This window comes from Macrobrachium nipponense, chromosome 41 (assembly GCF_015104395.2).
Source record: "Macrobrachium nipponense isolate FS-2020 chromosome 41, ASM1510439v2, whole genome shotgun sequence".
Lineage (NCBI taxonomy): Eukaryota > Metazoa > Arthropoda > Malacostraca > Decapoda > Palaemonidae > Macrobrachium > Macrobrachium nipponense.
This window is the reverse complement of record NC_061102.1, coordinates 34,595,685-34,616,255: the sequence shown is the minus strand read 5'-3', so window position 1 is coordinate 34,616,255 and position 20,571 is coordinate 34,595,685. Positions and strand designations below refer to the sequence as shown.

General features: G+C 35.9%; 2 protein-coding genes across 4 annotated transcripts in view; one reads left to right on the top strand and one right to left on the bottom strand.

Moving 5' to 3' along the window:
* LOC135212677 (uncharacterized) overlaps nucleotides 1-4,989 on the bottom strand; it is a 115,887-nt gene extending 110,898 nt beyond the window's left edge. The window contains exon 1 of the mRNA XM_064246334.1: nucleotides 4,966-4,989. Coding sequence (XP_064102404.1) covers nucleotides 4,966-4,974 — 9 coding nt within the window. The 5' untranslated portion in view covers nucleotides 4,975-4,989. The remainder of the gene's footprint in view (nucleotides 1-4,965) is intronic.
* A 1,081-nt stretch (nucleotides 4,990-6,070) lies between these two features.
* LOC135212674 (microfibril-associated glycoprotein 4-like) overlaps nucleotides 6,071-20,571 on the top strand; it is a 42,853-nt gene continuing 28,352 nt past the window's right edge. Inside the window, exon 1 of one of the 3 annotated variants that reach the window (XM_064246331.1) lies at nucleotides 6,071-6,195. The gene's annotated coding sequence lies outside the window, so the exon portion shown is untranslated. Of the gene's footprint in view, nucleotides 6,196-10,549; nucleotides 10,638-17,719; nucleotides 17,869-20,571 lie in introns of those variants that run through there. The other 2 variants (XM_064246332.1, XM_064246330.1) reach the window with 2 other exon arrangements.

Genomic DNA, 20,571 nt, shown 5'->3' with positions numbered 1-20,571 from the left:
AAGTGCTTGTCTTTTCGTGACAAGCATGCCAGAAAGCTTCTCTGGCTGTGGCTTGTTTTCCTTCTGCTTTCACCTTTCTGACAGCTTCCACACCTACAAACATAAGTAAAATGACTTCCTCTTCAGCTGGAATATGTACTGTGTCTCTGTCTGGGGTAAGGGTCCGATCAAGTCCATTCCTACCCGAGACAAAATTTTTTCAGACACAGGCACTGGATGTAACTCTGGAGCTTGCATTGCTGGTTTATTACTTGCTCCCTGGAACTCGTCACATTTAAAAACATAATCACCAACAAGGTTTTTGATGCCTTTAAAATAATACTTATCAGTAATTTTTCCGATAGTCTTATCACTTAATGTGCACCACCAAACACTACATGGCAATTAAGCTTTGATAATTTGGATCATCTCCGTTTTCATAAACGCTTGACGCAATTGAACTTCATTATTTATTTTTCGTTTATGCATTAGATATCCATCTTAAACGCAAAATGGTTCTCATTTTTTTTTTTTTAATATCACGCTTTTCGTCTTTGTTCAGTCCATCGGGATACTCTCGTGTAGTAAGTGAACTTCTCCAGCTTCTGATGCAGCTGTTTCCAGTGCCACTGCCACTGTTCGGACAACTGTGAAGCCTGTTAATTGGCGCCATAACTACGAGGGAAACAAATAGAGTTCGATTATCAACAGCCTAAGTGAAATTCATGGTAGTTTTCTCGAGATGATAATTATCCCATGTGGCAGGCTGACGTTGCTACACGTCGCCATAGCCATATTACTCTTATAACAGGAGTAGGGTTGGGGGAATCTTAGCCCAGAGGGAAGAATATTATCCTGGGGCCGAATTCCCCTAGGGGATACATATTCTGTGCCATATTTTCCCTAGTGGGAATTTTGGACAGGGGAAATTAGAGACTGTTACACCTGTCTTAAAGACCATATGAAAGTCCAAGTAGGTAACAATCGGTGAATTTGAGTTACTTGTATTAAAAAACCAAGGAGACATTAAATGTCAAATGATGGCATTAAAGTAAACGAGTACCCACGGGAATATGCATTAACACTTAGGCTAGTCATTCAGTTATTAAAGTTACGAGCGTCTGCTGTAATTGTAATCACACCTTCAAAGGTAGAATATGGGCAGAATAGTGTAAGATTTGGGCCAAACAGTATTACAAATGGCTTTATATGATTTCAATAATTTTTTATTATCAAAATGTTGATATTCATCTTTCTTGAATCTATTATCGAACAGCAGATTGTTAAATTAAATGAACAACGGGGTCATACTTCTATAGTTTACGAATAAACTCGTGAGAATAAGGCACAATTCGGCCCCGTGGACGACTTGACCAACTGAGGATTTTTTCATTTTAACGTTCGCTTCTTTAAAACCTTATATAATAATTTGAAAGAGTCGCACACTGACATACTATATGTAATGCTGTGATACCGATTATGAAGTATAATCGCTGGTTATCTAAGAAATATATGTTACCTTAAGTATGATTAGTAAATTAAGTACAATCAGATCCCCATTTTACCGCTACGCTTTGCAGGGAGAAGAAGATTCTCGTTGGGCTACCAATACTTTCAATAGGGTAACAGATGCAATATCCACGTCAACTTCGCTTACCACCGGTTTTATCTCGATCCTGGCCATGGCCACTTGACAACTAAAAGAATAAGCGTCATACAACAGCGAGGTCACAACAGCTCTGTCTAAATGACGTTATTCTGACTGTTTCCAGCTTTCAGCTCGCCCCCTTCTACCAGTCCTAATACCTATCCAGAGTTAATTTATCCCTTGAAGAGGCTTTTTCGGAAAAACGAAGATAAATGTTGGACGTTGTTTTCAAGGTAACATACACCGTTGGCTTAACCTCCTCAGAGCGGCCCGTTTTTCCAGTTAAGATTTCTTTCGTTCTTCATTTTTTTCAAAGTAACCTGACTGGCAGAGGCAGTTAGTCTAAATTGGATAATATTTCTCAATTTCTTTGCCGCCAATAGCTTTCCTCAGTTTCCTGACGAGTTTCGAAGATCTTTCAAGCAAGCAAAGCGAGTTGATAGTGGAATGTAACAGCAGACGAACGCCTCGTAAGCCGCCGCCATCTTCTTAATCTACGGAATTGTTGAACCATATCTCGAAAAATGGCAAGCAATGACAATTCACAAACAGAAAGTGATTTACTACACTGAATCTCTAGAGCCTGCAGTGCGTGAAAGATATAGCAAATTAAACTGAAACTTCCAAATAACAAAGGGATTGTAGTTGCCATTGTTGCAATATGAGATGAGATTGAATAGAAACCCTCCAATGATTTCAGGGGTGAATGCAATTTTGGACATAAGATTTACTGTAGCTCCTGTGAATGTCAATATAATAGAAATCGAATTGAGAAACGTTACACAAACATGAGTGCTATATTTCTTTTCTTTTCTTTAGTGTGCCACACGTACGGGACGCTAACAGACTGATGTCAAGGGATTTTTCAACGTTTTCTGAAACGTTCATTTCTTATCTTTGCATGCCCTTGGGACCTCGTTGTTAATTGTTTTAAAGTTGAATTCACTTTATAAGTTGTCCGTTGGCACCAGTCCTCCTCTCAGTTCGAGAATTTTGTTAAATTTACATAGTTTAATTCCAGGCCAGATCATTCACACAGTTCCACCCCATCCAGGGACAGACCATACCCAGCCTTTTGGGAAATTTTCGACACTAGTAGCCATTTTGTGCACTTTTTTATATTCAATGTCAGTTTTAACAAATACGTAATTCACTTTCCACTACTTCAAGTTTTAAAGATTTGACCAAAATAACGTCCTAACTGCTCTAAATCAGCTATCATTTGACAAAGAACGCAGTGGCTGTTATGCCCTATGATTCTTTGATTATTCACCATTGTCACTAACTAATTACACTAACAATTAATAACACTCATCACTAATGAAGCGATGTGAGAGGATTTCCGTATGTCTTGACGGCTGAAAATGAGCCCTCTTCATCCTGGAAATCCACACAACTCTCCCCTTCGACTAATATCTTGTGGATCACCTGAAGATTAGCGACCCCTAATACCTCTCCTGAAGAAAATCGACCCCAATATTTTCCTCCTAAAGAAAAGCGACCCCAATATTTTTCTCCTAAAGAAAAGCGACCCCAATATTTTCTTCCTGAAGAAATTCCACCCCAATATTTTCCTCCTGAAGAAAATACCCCCAATATTTTCCTCCAGAAGAAAATCCACCCCAATATTTTCCTCCTGAAGAAAATACCCCAATATTTTCCTCCTGAAGAAAATCCACCCCAATATTTTCCTCCAGAAGAAAATCCACCCCAATATTTTCCTCCTGAAGAAAAGCGACCCCAATATTTTCCACCTGAAGATAAACGACCCCAGCTTGTTGGTGTCTCCAATCTTCAGGTGACCCACTTTAGCTCATAATATTATAGAAAAAATGAGAAAAAAATATAGATATATATAGAGGAGAAAAAAAATATAGAAAAAAATATAGATATATATAGATCAAAAACTACTTTGATGGATGTGTTAGGTAGTGCCCTTAAGGGGGGTCGCCCCCACCCCGCTAGGCCTAGGTAGATGGTATAGGCCCTAGGTTAGGTTAGGTGGTTGTGTTAGGTTCGGTAGTGCCCTGAAAATCACTTTTCTCTTCCTCCCCCCACCCAAAAACCCCACTTTCCACTGGGGTCCCCCATAATTGTAGTAGTAGGTTTATGCTTACATTTTGTGTGTAAGAGTAAGTCATACTTTCTTTTTTATTTACCTTGTTAATTCCTCACCTTAAGAAAAGCGACCCCAATATTTTCCACCTGAAGAAAAGCGTCCCCAGCGTGTGTTGGGGTCGCTTTTCTTCAGGTGATCCTATCTTGTTTTAAATATGGTGAACACTGTACGTGATCCGCATATTTAAAGGATTAAGAGGTACAATAACATTGCAAATTTCCGAAAAATCGTTCTTATCGTGATATTGTGCGAGTTGCATAGTAGGTTAAGCTTTCATTGGCATGATTTTATGTTTAAGCGTTTCCTAGCTACGGTATTAGCATTGTTTCTTAAGGAATTACATTACCTAAGTAATATTGTTACCTCCTTTAAGCTTATATGAAGAGAAATGAGTTGTAATTTAATCATGTGACTGGCAATCAATTACTTTTTACAGTTAACAGATTGCTTAAGTTTTTTTTCATACGGCAGCTACAGTGTACTGGGATTTCAAATACGAAATTATTGTCTTTCCATCTAACAAATCTGAACCAATCCAATATTTCTATAGAGTTTCATACCTGTAGAGGCCATTCGGTGCGGTGAAATTTGGTATTACCATTATTCCTATACCTCCGATTATAACCGTTATATAAAATCAATTGATCCTTATTCATACCTGTGTTAGTCATATAATAATATCTATCTACGGCTATTCAGATCAGGATCCATACAGTATGGATCCTGATTCAGATAAACATTTCATGAAATAGTCATTAAACATGGTAGTGAGTTTGTAAGGACAATATATTTCGTAAGTCTCAACGTACAGGGCAATTGTAAACCCTTTATATTTCACATCATATTGTAGAGATTTCTCCGGCCTTACCGCCGATATATATTTAATAATTATGTATAAATATGTTCGTGAGGAAACACAAATCTGCCGTCTGATCCCTCGGATCTCTATGCGTATAGGCCTATCTTGGGTACTACATATCTGCCCGCATGTCTACCTCGCTCATCTCTTAATAAAAAAAAAAAAAAAAAAAACCGTTCTACGCGCTGCTCTATGAGCAAGAGCCCCTGCTGGCATAAGGCCAGCTTAATCTCAAACAACAACTAATAAAGCATCAGTACCGGGTTACCTGCATCTCACAAGTTTCGTATATAAAAGTTATAGAAAAAAAAAAAAGCTAACTCCAGGCTGGCATAAGTAGGACTAATATCTGCTGCTTACCTTATGCATTCCAGAACTTGGGTGTCCCCTTTGCTTCCTTCTTTTCGAACTTCTCAATCTCGTCGATAAGCCACGATACAGTCCATATATTATAGATGATGAAGTGAGTAACACAAAACATCCACATCGTCACTTGAAATACTTATTTACCTTCAGCTTTTCCCATTTCTATATGAAGTCGCTGTTTCTAGTCAGCCTTCTCCATCTTCGACTGTCCCTATACATCTTGATCCCTTAGACCCTTTTCCTTCGTCATTCAATAATTTATCTTTCCACCTGAACTTTGGCCTTCCCCTCCCTCTTCTGCCCTCCACCTCCATGTTCATAACCCTCTCAAGCGCCTCAGCGGCGTAGTTGGTATGGTATTAGCGTTCCACCTCGGTGGTCGCAGGATCGATTCTCGGCCATTCCGTTGAGGAATGAGAGATGTGTATTTCTGATGATAGAAGTTCATTCTCGACGTGGTTCGGAAGTCACGTAAAGCCGTTGGTCTCGTTGCTGAATAACCACTGGTTCCATGCAACGTAAAAGCACCGTACAAACAAACAAACATAACCCTCTTACATGGGTTCACCTTCTCTCCTCATGATATGAACAAACCACTGAGTCTTCTTTCCTGAGCTTTTTTGAAATACTAAAGCAAGACAAGATCTTCGTACCGTCCCGAGTCGGCCCTAAATAATGGATAGAGCCTATTCCGCGGTAGTTGCAGTTCATCAAATAGCGGCAACCCACCAGAGAACAGTAACCGATCAACAGAGGAGAGACATCCAAATCTTAAATTTCACAAGCCATTAGAGATCTTTTGAGAACGCACGTTGCGATCTCGCTAAAAAGTACCTAACCTAACTTAACATCAATTGCCCCCATGATTACCTTATAAAAATAGTTTCTCAAAAGCCGCTTTTCATAAACATCTATGCAATACTATGATTAATTAATATTTTTTTTGAAAAAATATATATTGATTTAAATTAAATAATAAATTAAACTGTTATTATAAATTATTTACTTGAAAATTTTAGTTATTATTTTATCTTCAGGGAATTAATTCCTTTCTTTACCCTGGTCTCGTCTGTTGGATTAACCCGGCCGCGTTCTCTGGTGCGGCTAAAGAGAAAAATAACCACAAAAGTACCGGTGATACTGCCTGCATTATGATTTATGGCTATATATACAGGATTTCTTTTTGTCTATCCGGTATCGTAATCTGATAAGGAAAAAAATTAGGTAAGGGTTGCAAGTGTGATTCCTGATCTCATAAGAACAGGGCGATTTTGATAGTATCAGTGGTAGCAGCATGATATATCGTGGATAGCAGTATCAGGGTGGTTCTGCCATAATTGGCCTGATACAGTGGATGTAATAGTTAGTTCCTAGGTATTTCTATATACTAAGCATTCCACATCGTTCGTCCCCGCGAATACGAAAGCCACCAGGATTTGGGGCGTCAAATGTATTTCGCCGTGTTTAGTACGAGCCCCTGGGGGTATACTACTTAAAATTCTTGCTCAGGAGGTAAAACTGCATAGAAAAACCGCAACTGCCATAGTCTAGGCCGCCGCGGAATAGTAATATAGATCTACCAGTTCCTATATAATAATGCAGAATGCAATCATTGTGCTGAGTTAAGAGTATACAGGGACGGCTGTGTGAACGCCAAATTCAGCGAACCTAAAGTATGGGTGTTGAGACGGTGGTTCATGAGTTAACTCCAATTGTAGGTTATAATGGTGTTAAATTGCTGATGAAAGCAGAAGAGATGCTGCGGCAACTAGATTTCGTTACGCCTTTGCAAGAAAAAAGGCGCGTCTTTGCAAATATGCTATCAGTTGCTTGCTAATAAGAACTAAAGTGCAAGCGAGTGCGTTGATTAACCTCTTACGCCGAAGCCCTAAAATCAAAACCTCTACTGTATGCCGGCGCCGGTTTGGAGTGAGCGCGGAAGCGGAAAAAATAATTTTTTTCAAAAAATCACAGCGCGCTTAGTTTTGAAGATTAAGAGTTCATTTTTGGCTCATTTTTTTTTCATTGCTTGAAGTTTAGTATGCAATCATCAGAAATGAAAAATAATATCATTATCATATGTAAATAATGCGATATATGGTAGCGAAAAAAAAAATTCATAGATAATTGTATTCAAATCACGCTGTGCAAAAAACGGTCAAAGCTAACGAGTTGATTTTTTCTCGTTGTATTTTACACTAAATTGCAATCCTTTTGATATATAATACATAGTAAAACAATAAAAGCAACACCGGAAAAATATTATCACAAAATGATGTACGAATTCGTAACGCGCGGACGTAAAAAAATATTATTTTCAAAAATTCACTGTAATTCTAAATATTGTTCTAGAGACTTCCAATTTGTTTCAAAATTAAGAAAAATGATTGAATATTACGATACTGTAAGAGTTTTAGATTAGAATTGCAGATTTCGACCATTTCGGACGAGTTAAATTTGACCGAATGTCAAATTTTTATATATATTTTTTTATATGCACATATTTCGGAGATGGAAAAAAGCTACAACCTTCAAGTTTATTTTTTTATTGTATTCTTCATGAATTTGCGCACATTATGATATATGAAACTCTATAAAAAGGCTAATATGAAAAGGAGCAAATATTAGGATAATGCGATGTACGTATTTCGGAGACTTGCGGCCGCGAATCGGCGCGCGGAGTGAAGGTAAATATATTTTTCAAAAATTCACCATATTGTTTTAGAGACTTCACAATATTGTTTTAGAGACTTCAAATTTGTTTCAAAATGAAGAAAAATGACGGAATATTACTAGGGCCGTAAGAGTTTTAGCTTACAATTGCTTTTTGTTTTTCAACTATTTCGGTAGTCAAATTTGACCGAACGTGGTTTTTTTTTTCTATTTATCGTGAATTATATGCAAATATTTCGAAAAAGAGAAAAGCTACAACCTTCAATCATTTTTAGTTGTATTCTACATGAAATTGCGCCACATTTTCATATATAAAACTTTATGTAACAGCTTATTTTAAATGGTGCAAACATTTCGACAATCGCACAAAAAAATTCTGATTTTTTCGGAAGAGTTACCGCGCGAACGTAAGGAAAATGTATTTTTTTTTTCATAAATTCACCATAAATCGAAATATTGTGCTAGAGACTTCCAATCGTTGCAAAAATGAAGGTAAATGATTGAATATTACTAGAACATAAGAGTTTTTAGCTTACAATTGCGTTTTTCGACCATTCGGTAGAGTCAAAGTTGACCGAAAGTTGAAATTTTTGCACTTAACGTTATTCATATGAAAATATTTCGAAACTGATCAAAAGCTCAACCATGGGTTGATTTTTGTTGTATTGTGCATGAAATTGCGCACATTTCCATATATAAAACTTTATGTAACGGCAAATTTAAAAGGGTGCAAACATTAGGACAATCGCACGAAAAATTTATCGGAAGAGTTATCGCACGAACGTGAGGAAACGTTTTTTCATAAATTAACCATAAATCGAAATATTGTGCTAGAGACGTCGAATTTGTTTCAAAATGAAGGCAAATGATTGAATATTATTATAATATAAGAATTTTAGCTTACAATTGCGTTTCTCGACCATTTCTGTAGAGTCAAAGTTGACCGAAGGTTGAATTTTTGCACTTATCGTTATTTATATGAAAATATTTCAAAACTGATAAAAGCTACAATCATGAGTATTTTTTTGTTGTATTTTTCATGAAATTGCGCACATTTTCATATATAATACTTCATGTAAAGGATAATTTAAAATGGTAAAAAAATTATGTCAAAGTGACGAAATAATTTCCGAGATGTGTCACTGATATCTTTTTTAGTGCGATAAGAAAGAAATTCGCGCTTGCGCGCCTGCGTAGCGATTGTAAACAAAACAACGCCTTGATCCGTGAACTCCCAGCATCCCCCAAGGCGCGCGATACAAAAGTTTTCGGCTGGTAGGGCCTATAAGTATTTTTCCGCGAATTTAAAAAAAACAAAAAACTTTTTTGAGCCCACGTATGATAACGTCAATCGGCATACGGGAGACATTTTGACACGACGTTTAATACGTCCAATCGGCGTAAGAGGGTTAATAAGAGGGTTTTTGCTGTAGTACCTACCGGTTGTTAAACATATATCCCAGCTAACATGGAACGTATTTGCAACGTTGCATACAGGTTGTCACTTGGTCGGTGGATATTTGACATTCAGAGAACGTTACTGCAAAACTGCAGACATCACAGCAACGTCCATTTGTTAGTTGGGATTTTAAAATCTTGGATACCTAAAAAGTAACTGAAAGTAAAGTAGAAATATTGCATTACATCTAATTTACAAAAATCTGTAATTTTTCGGGGTTTGTTGCAGAAAAGGGATAATAGAAATGAATTAAAATAAAAATTTTGAAGTAACATAAAGTCAAACTAAATAATGAGTATAAAGTAAACAAGGAAATAAAGCTTGCACCATAAAGAGTGTAGTGTGCCCGCAACTGTGTTTGTGGAGTTAGAGTGGGTACGTTTTGGATAGTTATTCTCTTCTAAAGATTATTATAGAATTCTGATAACTAATTTGGAAAATGGTAATACTTGAGAAAGCTCTCGCGGCCTTGTATCTCGGTAACTATATTCTGTTTTTTTCCATCTGTCCATCCGCCTGTGGTGTTTTCGCATGGTAACACTGCGTCCCGGGCTTTAAATAGTTATGCTATGTGTAAGTTTTAGGTAAATAAAAGGATATCTGGGTGTACATTTGCAACTGAAAAGTGTTTTAATCATTTACAGTATGCGAATTACACCGTTAATATTCGAAATAAGGTTATTATTATTGTTGAATGTAAGCTGAATGTAACTATGTAAAGCCCGGGACGCAGTGTTACCATACGCAAACACCACACGCTGGTGGACAGATGGAAAAAAACAGAGTATAGTGCGTAACCTGCAGAACACCATAGAAGATAACTTCTTCTTCATTCTAAATTATACCTGATGATACACTTACCCGACCAAAATAGGAAAAATTCTATACTTGATCTGGGACGCTGTGCATTAATTTCTTGCCTTGTAGCTAAGATCTCTGTTGTATTATTTTACTTTAAAATATTGTTGCATTTTGGAATTTAAAATTTAGCAAATTTTCATAAGTTTTAGGCGAATGTTTGCTCTTAATCTTTAAGAATTCGTTTTGGCAAATGATTACTTTTAGAGATACCTACTAGGCTACCTATACTCTGTTTTTTTCATCTGTCCATCCGCCTGTGGTGTTTGCGCATGGTAACACTGTGCCCCGGGCTTTAAATAATATCCTATTTCGAATATTAACGGTGTAATTTGCATACAGTAAATTATTAAAACACTTTTCAGTTGCAAATGTACACCCATATATCCTTTTATTTACCTAAAACTTACACATAGTGTAAAGCCCGGGACGCAGTGTTACCATGTCAAAACACCACAGGCGGATGGACAGATGAAAAAAAACAGAGTATAGCCTAGTTCATCCAAGACCACCGAGAATAGAAATCCTGTTCGATGTGACGTCATGATGTGATGGCGTCGACCCTGGTAGCCCGACTCCTACTCTCCGACGCGAGTGAATGGCGAGGCGGCAACTCACTTGAAGTCACTTCCGACTCTCCTTCCTTTACATCACTTGGAGTCGTCTTGGACACGAGGTATTTTCATGGTTCCATTGTTTTATTTATGAACTGGAACATAAAACTTATACTATGGCATCATGAGGTAGCAAGCAGAGTCCAATAGGTATAGACTAGCCTAAGTCAAAGAACTCCCAGTGTAGCCTAGCTAGTGGTGGGGAAATACGCAAGTTTCCATTGACAATAGTTAAAGGCATGGGTTTTGGGCCTAAGATGGGTTAGGGTGACAAAAAGTAGACGCATAGTATTCTAAGGGTTACAGGTTTAAATCAGGAGCCTATATTAGAAATTTCACTAACCTAACCTAACCTATCCTCATTGCATTACTAGGTTTCAGTGCTCATATATACACATAAAAATACTAAAAGACCATCTTTCTTCTTCCACAGGTAAAACTTCAGTACAGATTAATGAAATGCTATACTTATGCCACAATGCCCTACCTACAGTTAAGCCTAACTGTACAGTACATGCATTTTTCATGTCAATGAAGTATGTCACTTTGGAGATCTCAAGATTCCTACAGAGGTTCATGATACAAATATCATTAAGCAGATATTCAATAACTCCAGAGAGCTGATACTGCTGATTGTATTTCCAACACTGCAATATAGCCTATATTACATTGCTTTTATGAAACTAATATTTCATTTTGGCAATAATTTTAGCTCTAGTTATGACTGAATAAATTTGATTCATCAGAGCTGGTAATATTGTGTTTTTGTTATACCTATAGTTGTTCCCACGAAGTTACTGTACCATCAGGAGAGTGTTTTTTCAAACAGGTCTGCCCAGCATCATAACAAAAGAACTCAAATTTTCTTATGTACATTAAGAGTAAATGTAAATCATTACTACCCAATGATAAAATAGTGATAATGATGGTGGATGAAACTCACATACTTAATACCACATTTTCATCATAAAGACAAAAATATTATTGGTTCAGCCATTGGCTATAGTGAAGCTGCAACAAGTGCATTTTACTTTTATGTTGAACAGGTAAAGTTAAGTTTCACAAATTCCCAATTAAAGCATAAAAGCTGATGTTCTGCACAGCACACTGAAGGTAATTATAGGCTTAGAAAAAATCATTTTTTCAGTGTTTTGCTTTGTAACCTCATAATGCTATCATTGGGAAAGCAATGTCCTATTTTCCCAACATTCCACAGCTGTCTAAAGTGTATCCTCACCCATTTCAGAGTAACAAATGCCCTTTTTCGTGTGTGTCAGTAAAATTGTTAAAATGTATCAGGAATAATTGGCTTGGCCAGAAAGTTATAAATAAAACAATGAAGTTACCTCAGTTTGATGTCAATAATTTGGAAAACGAAATTCATTATGCACCGTTCAGCCCTTTGAAAAACTTCATGATATAGATGTTTACTCAATGAACATTCATATAAACTATCATTAACAGCATTATCTCCCTACACCTTTGAGAAACAAAATGTTCATTTAGTCTTATAAATATCCAGTGAATATATCGTTCAAGCTTTACTAACTATTGGAAAAAATCACTCCCTTTTTATTCAGGATGCAAATGTAAAAATTTTACATTTGGTCGACAATCATGAATTTAAACGTTTAAATGTCAAAAGGTAAATAATAGATAAGCTGCCCAATTAGTAATGAAGGTTATAGTACAGAACAACAGAGAAATTAACAATATAGGTTTCTACTAACGTTTCATTGAGTAATTGTTGTTCAAGAAAATAACTATTGTAGCCAAAGAGAAAGTTAGAAAATTTAAATACCAAATAATGACTGTATGTAAGAGAGAATTATTTAATTCACATATAGTAGAAAGAACCATGTTTTTTTGTGATAACCTATGTACTGCTGTTTATTCTTTGGTAGACTGTATTGTAACTAAACAAATTGTTTTGGTTCAGCATTTTATATTAATCTTATAACTTGTGTTTCGAGTAAGTATTATTTGGTGTACACTAATTAATGTAGATGAGAAAATAAGTAAATGAATAACTGGCAGACCAAAAATGATAGATTTTGGCGAGAGTTTGTTTACATTTCTTTCGTCTGGCAGCATAGTCAGTGCTAGGAGCTTGGACTACCCGTGCTTACGTCACAAAACATCAAACAGGCCTTCTTTCTTGGTGGTCTTGGGTCAACCCAAAGACTATATACTGAAGGAAGATAGGAAGGTTCAAAATACGAATGTTAATATACTAGTTGCCAACTCCAATGTGAACACAATAGTTTGACCGCTCAGTGTTCAGATGGCGGTATAGGTATATCGCATGTCGTCTGTTTGTTTATATGTAGAATTTGACAGTTGACACAAACGAAATCATGGCGCCAACAGTGAATAAGTCACACAAATGTGTTGTTTGCAATAAACGAAAAGAAACCGATCCTCATTTGGTGTTTCACAGGATCCCTAAGGATAAAGAACAGTGATTACTATCAATATAATACATTAAATATGTGCTACTAATCAGTAAGCCCCACTGATATTGGATATAAGATTAAGGCAAGGCATCCCAGTACATTTTTTTTTGTTTAAAACTTTTTTTAAAAAGTTTACTGAGTAACTTTATGACTTCATCACACTCAAACCAGCAACCAATTAGTGCTGTGCCAATTCAGGAGTGTTAGAGAATAAAAAAAAAGTGTTGGTTTAGAGTAAGTGTTCAAGGTATGTCAATGAAAGTATAGCCTACAAGGTTAGAAAAAAACTTCCAAATTCCTAGCCTAACCGAAACTGATTAGTATCACAGCAAACATGCTGATAGATGTCCAAAAGTTAGACAGATCAAGTATCGGTGGTGATCTAAAATCAGTGGGTAAAAGATCGAAAAAGGGGAGAAGCAGCTACCAAATTTATTTAGAAGCACTAGGGAAAATGGATAAAAAACAGCAGAAACCATTGTTACTTCATACTGCAGGTTTAGAAATTCAGGAAGTTTACAGAAGACAATTGAAGGGCTCACAAATCCATTTGCTCCTCAAGCAAATATGTACTTTTGAATGTTATTAGCTCATCGAAGCCTCACAGGAATCAGGAGACAGTAGACTCATTTGTGACTAGGTTAAGGAAATTAGCTTCAACTTGTGAATTTGGAGATCTAGACCAAAGGTTAATAGAGCAAATTATAGTAAAGACTAACTCACAAGAGCTTAGGAAGACATTGCTACAAGAAAAGAAGCTAACCTTGCAGAAAGCTCTAGAAATAGCAAGAACGCATATTTCCCAAGTCTAAACGAGTAGCTGAGTCACAGCTAAGGAAATACATTTGGCTGTAGCTCCGAAAATAGCCATAGGATTTTTTCCAAAATAATCTCAATGTGATTCCCACAAAAAGTTACCTGCCACTGCTTAACGTAACCTAACCTAACCTAAACTAACTTTTAAAGTGTTACGCTCAAGAGTGATTATATTTTCTCTGCAACATGCTATAAGTCAAAACTATAGAATAGTAGAATGTTTTTTTGTATGCTGGTGAAATAGGATGGCATAACATATAGTATTATATCACCTAGATGCTTGATATGGACGAACCTCATCCAAATTCAGGAATTGAGGCAAAAAACCTCACGACAACTAAATTCAAGCTATTGTGTGCAGCAGGCATTTCTCCACCAAAAAATACCTTCATCCAGCTTCTGATAAACTTTGCCCCAATGCCTGCCCAGATAAACATGTAGAAGGTATGTGTTATCTATTTTATTTATGTGTTTAATCATTACAATATCATAAACTGATTTTTTATCAGTGAGACATATTTTTCTACATAAAAAGCCTGCATCAATGCACATTACAGGTTCTACTAGCTGCACCAGATCAGATGTTGACCCTATAAAGGCAAGTGAGTTATTGAAAAATGCTGATTTAATTGTAGCCATAAAAAGGTTAGATGCCTTTTTACATGTTGGTATGCTACAAAGAAAAATGAAAGGTGAGTATACTCGCAAGCACTTTTGCCATACTTTATTCTGATACCAGAATAAAGTACACAGAAAGCACTTGCCAGTATCCTCACCTTTCATTTTCCTTCATGGTATTCTGTTTCATCCTATTTATATTTTTTTCAATGTGCAATTTTGGATATCTATTCATATATGTATGTATGTCTTTAATAATTTATATAACTGCAGTACATAATTTAGTAAAATGATTTTTGTGTGCTATGTTATTGTGTATATGTTTATTTACATACATTTTGTATAATACTCTTATTGTTGAAATATATATTTTCAGATACATCAATATATTTACACCACCAAGCAAATTATATATCAAATTGGTTGCTGACTTATCCACACGAGAATTTGCCTAACCTTGAATATGGTGTGTATTTGATGTGCAGCTTGTATATGTTTAGATTTTCTGAAATGGTAAGTGCATCACAATTATTTTAAATAGTTAATCTTGTAGGTACCATTCCTCCTCTGGAGAATAGATCATTTGAGATAGGAGCTTCATCGTTGAAACATGGTAAATGGTCTATGCTTTTGGTAGATATTAGTTTTGCTTTTACTAACGAGAATTCATATAGTATGAAAAGATTGACCTTTAAGATTTTGCTATATTATGCTACATATATATTCACTTTGTCTTCAGTGAAAAAGTGGTAGACTAATAGTTGTATTATGAAAATTCCAAAGAAGATTGTGGAAATATTGAATTAAGTGAAAATGTTCAATCAGATATTGGTAGGAAAAATTTGTTTTGTAGTGTTTTTGTATATATTTATGCATAAAATACTTAGGATTTTACCCAGCAATGATAAAATGATAATATGGCATTGGTTTCATTTCATATTTGCGTTTCCAGAATTTAATGATGGTTATCCAAAGGATACTGGCAGTGAAGTGTACAGTAATGCCACAGTAACAAGCATTATGGATAATATTAGTTGTATTGCTACAAGTGTTAGTCCTACTACAACTAATGACTGCTAGACCTACATTTGCTACTAATACTGCTACTACCACTACCCCCCCCCCCCTACTGCTGCTGCTACTACTACAACTACTACTAATGATTATGTTGATTGTAGCATTCTCAATGGAAATGATAATTTAAAAAAACCTGAAATACAGTATAAGACCATACAATTAGGTTATATGAAGAAGGAGAACCAACATTCACAACTATGAAATCAAATGGTAAGATGATACCATGAATAAGTTTTTTTAAAAGATCAAAACAAAATATTTTTCTCCAATAAATGGTCAGTTCTGAAATATATTAACTAAAAAATAAATAAATTTTTAAAAAAAAAAAAGTATGTATATATATAATATATTATAATATATATATATATATATATATATATATATATATATAGATTATATATATATATACATATAATTCAATAGTTATTCTTATGTTTGCACTATGTACTTAATTCTTGAAGAAAACCTTTTTTTAGTATTATATTTTCTCATATTTATAATTATATTAGTTTATTTGCATGCAATTCATCATATAATTTTGGTTTGCTTATTTTTTGGGGTGTACAATTTTTGTTATTTTTTTCTTATTTATGTATAATTTATTAAAGTTTATTTGCATGTGATTTATCTTGCATTTTTGGTTGGCTTGTATGCTACCTTATTTCTATTTCCAACCCCCTTTTGATTATTTTTGTGTGATACAATTTAGTAAGTTATTTTGTTCCTTTTGTTTGTATATTTATACATTTATTAGTTTATATTACTAAAGAGTATACATGAGTGCATCATGCATTTCTGTTTCAATAAAAAAAAATTACAATTGTGTTTTATATATACCTAATATCTCCCTTGTACAGTGGCCTACAAACTATAATTAATGCCTACACATATCCACTTGTGGCTAAGTTTAACAAATCAAATATACGGTATATTTTACTTTTTTCGAACATGATATTGTATGGAACATTTAAAAATTATTTTAATATACAATACTTAAATTTGCAAGAAAATTTACTTAATCATAAGAGATATTGTTATTAGTTTCTGAAAAATACACTGAGAAACATAAGGATATGTATTCTTTATGTATGTACCTATCCGTAAATTTGCAATTTAGTTATCTAAGATTTAAGTGTCATAAATATAAGAATAAAATATACTGACTTATTAATTGCAAATTATGAGAATCTTTCGCAAAATTTACTATCGAATAATATCCTAAATTCCCGTAAGCATTACCGCTCTGAATGTTTAACCGTTCGCTCAATAGATGGAGCCATTCGTTTCGCATGGGAGTATCTGGCATCTTTTTTTCGCACATTCATTTGAGTGATATTAGGCTCAGCCTTCCTATCTTCCTTCAGTATATAGTCTTTGGGTCAACCCACCTGTCATACGCCGATTCCTACACTTCTCATACTTTCATTAGAATAGGCAACAAAATGTTGTTTTATTGTGCTGATTACAACTACAGTCTTTAGTAATATCAATAAACGTTGCATATACTGTATACGCAAATATTGTTCAAATGACCGCTGGGAATGGCGTTGGTCTACTTAAGTAATGAATTGCTGTATAGTCCCGAAGACACTCCATATTCGATTTAAAAACTGCCTTCACATCCTTATTTTAGTTCGTATGGCGGTTTCATATCTCTTATTTTGTTTAAGAAACTTCCATCTATTGAATGATATGCTGAATGATTTAATTGTATTGTTGTTTCATGAATTCAATATAGAGTGAAGAAGTGGTCTTTTCCGACTGAAGAGTCGCTGTCTGTAATTTTTCGGGGTCAATTTGGCTGCAAAAAAGGGATAATAGACATGAATTAAAATAAACATTTTGAAGTAACATAAAGTAATGTTAAACTGAATAATGAGTAGAGTAAACAATTAAGGGAATAAAGCTTTGCACCTCATAAACTGTGTAATGTGGCTGCAACTGTGTTTGAAGAGTGAACGCTTAGGGTTAGGAACCAGGTACCAGGAACAATGTAATCATATCACTGTCTTCACGGTGTTTATATTACGTGTAGAAGGCTTGAGAGATACAAATTATGGTGCTTAACTTGCCATTGTTTTTTCTTCTTTAGGGTGTGTGTATATACGATCAGATAGTGCTACCTAGTATACTACAGTAACAATCACATGACACCACCTTTAGCCTATATATCCCACAATTTAGGCACATGCAGTGTGAAAGCCTGGTTTTGGAAGTGGTTTATATGTTTGGGAAAATACAAATCACTTCCAAAATTTGTTATTTTCCTGGTCGTAAATTACAAAGTGTGTGAAATAATGATCACATAGTTCATATCCAGCTTAAGGTAAGTTCTTGGAATGTTTTCAAACTAAGCTGTATAGCCTAATAACATGCACTGGGTACCGTAGGTTAGATTAAGTTGGTGTGTTTAGTTGGGTCAGAAAGATTCAACTCACTCGTTATAACTTAGGGGAAAATCTTTTTAAATTGGAAATATACAATAGGGCTCAACGGTTTGAAGTAAGGAGTTTCTACAAAAGCCGTCCACACAGACTGCAAGGAACTTAACCATGGATACGACAGCCACTAGGGATTGGGGGCCATCCAATGTATTTCGCCGTGTTTAGTACTTGCCCCTTGGGGTTTAATTACAGTCGTCCGAATAAATATTACTTAAAATTCTTGTTCAGTAGGTAAAACTGCTTAGAAAAACCGCAACTGCCATAGTCTAGGCCGCTGCGGATACCTAAGTATCCTAGATTTACCCGAAGTAAAACCAAGACCTCCATTTCCTAGCTCCTATTTTATGCAATTTTTAACCCCAGGGCTTTTATGTATTATTGGGCATCCCACGTATTTGTGAAGAAAACCGAAAACGAGTCAATTGCAGTAAAAAGAATGGTCAGAAATGCATAAGCTGATATAACTATTAGTGATTCAATTCCTAATAATAAACAGGAACCATAGGCTATATTTTTGTGACTGGTTATCTGTAGCCTGTTGCTGATGTAAAACATCCATATCAGTTACTTTTATCTTTAGCTTGTTGTTGATGTAAAACACCTATTTCAGTTATTTTTATCTTTACCCTATTGTTGATGTAAAACACCCTTATCAGTTATTTTTTCACCTTCCTTTATGAGCCATACAGTAATTATTTGAGGACCCCAGGGAAACTTTGAAGTTTGGTTTGTGGGGGGGCTTGGCAGATAAACCGAATGCAATGCAGCCAATTAAAAATCCATGTCACAACATAATCAGTCAAAACACCGGAATTCATTCATATCAATATTAGCAAGCACTAAAAAATGTTTTAAGCATGAAAGTGTGGCATCTGTGAATAGATGCATCCTAACCTAATTTCCCCCAAGCAGGATTCCACCCAAACCATATTTAGAGCATCATAAATGTTATTAAGATTTAGATGCGCCCGAGCCTAGGGCTTGGGTTGGCATCCTGGCCAAGAGGGATACCCCTTCCCCCCCTCCACTTAAACTGACTTAGAGCCCCATAAATCAACAAATGTAATAAGTAGAATCAACCCAACCATATCTTGCACTCTGGATTCTAACTAGGCAAGGGGACCTGGATCACCCCTTGTATCCCCCCTAGCATTACACATTGCATATTCTTACACTGGCATTAAGAGGAAGACAGCTAGATGGGCAGATATCTTCCTGTCTGATTCCTAATCCTTGGGAGGCCATAGACTTAGATCCTACACTCAAAACTCATCCTATTACCCTTAGCCCCAGTGAACCATAGGGACAGGTTAAAAAGCCTTCTCATCCAGTACTTGAAGGGTTGGTTGGGGCATTCTTAATAGTAGCTAATAGTTTTGTGGCAGAAACCCACAACTTGTTGGTTTCTGATCGAGAGCCATCATTTTCATCTCTTTTGGATTTTGGGACGAGAGGCTTCAATGAACCTTGGATATTAGTTAAGAAGCCTGACCTCATTAGTTAGAGTGTTGCCTCATTGCTAGTAGTGCCAAACAGAAGTAGGCGTCTGGTACACCTTTGCCTTTCCTCCTTAGTCACTTCCGGTACAATGGACAGTTGTACTGTATAGACAAAAACTCAAGAAGTTCCTGACATATTGTAATAACGTTTTGGTAATACTGTCACAATAATAAGATAATATTAATGTTATTACTCTATATTTACTATACTGTATATGTATACAATTAACTCAGACTGGCCCATACATAACAGTTAAAACCTTGGCATAGGGTAATGCAAAGGTACCTCATAGGCCTAGGCTTATATTCTAGGCCTATTCTTAGCTGGAACAGGTACTTAACATTGGGGACGGTCGAATCTTCATTGTTGTAATTAAGGTTGAGGGAAAGATTGGCTCCCATGGTTATATATATCAAACTGGATATTGGTACGGCAGCCGTACCCCGATTGCTGTAGTAGATATTGGTACGGCAGTGAACTGAGCATGCGCAAAACCTTGTGTACCGCCTTAGGCATATCAGTGACAGCAAGAAAAATGGCGACGGAGCAGCATGAATCGCGGAATAATACATTAGTTTTCGCCAAAAAAACAGGTGTTTTCAGGCTTTAATGAGCTGAAAGAAGCCATAGACATCTATGAAGACTCTAGCTTTCAAAAATTGGCGGCATAGACTATGGCAGTTGCGGTTTTTCTATGCAGTTTTACCTCCTGAAAAAGAACTGTAAGTAATATTTATTCGGACGACTGTAATTAATCCCCCGGGGCTCATACTAAACACGGCGAAATACATTTGACTCCCCAATTCCTGGTGGCTTTCGTATTCGCGGGGATGAACGATGCGGAATGCTTCTACAGAAATACCAAATTGAATATACGTTGGTCGAGGAAGATCGAATCGCCCCTGAAAAGAACTCCGAAGAGGAGATTCAAAGAGGATTTGAAATACATAGAAATCGTGCTCTCCTATATTCATGGTGGTAAGGAAAACTACCAAAGTCACTCCTCTGGTAAGCGGCCAATCAATCGCAAGTAATTGCAGCTGCCGGAGAAGACGATAGAAGTTACCTGCTAACGAAATGGCCAA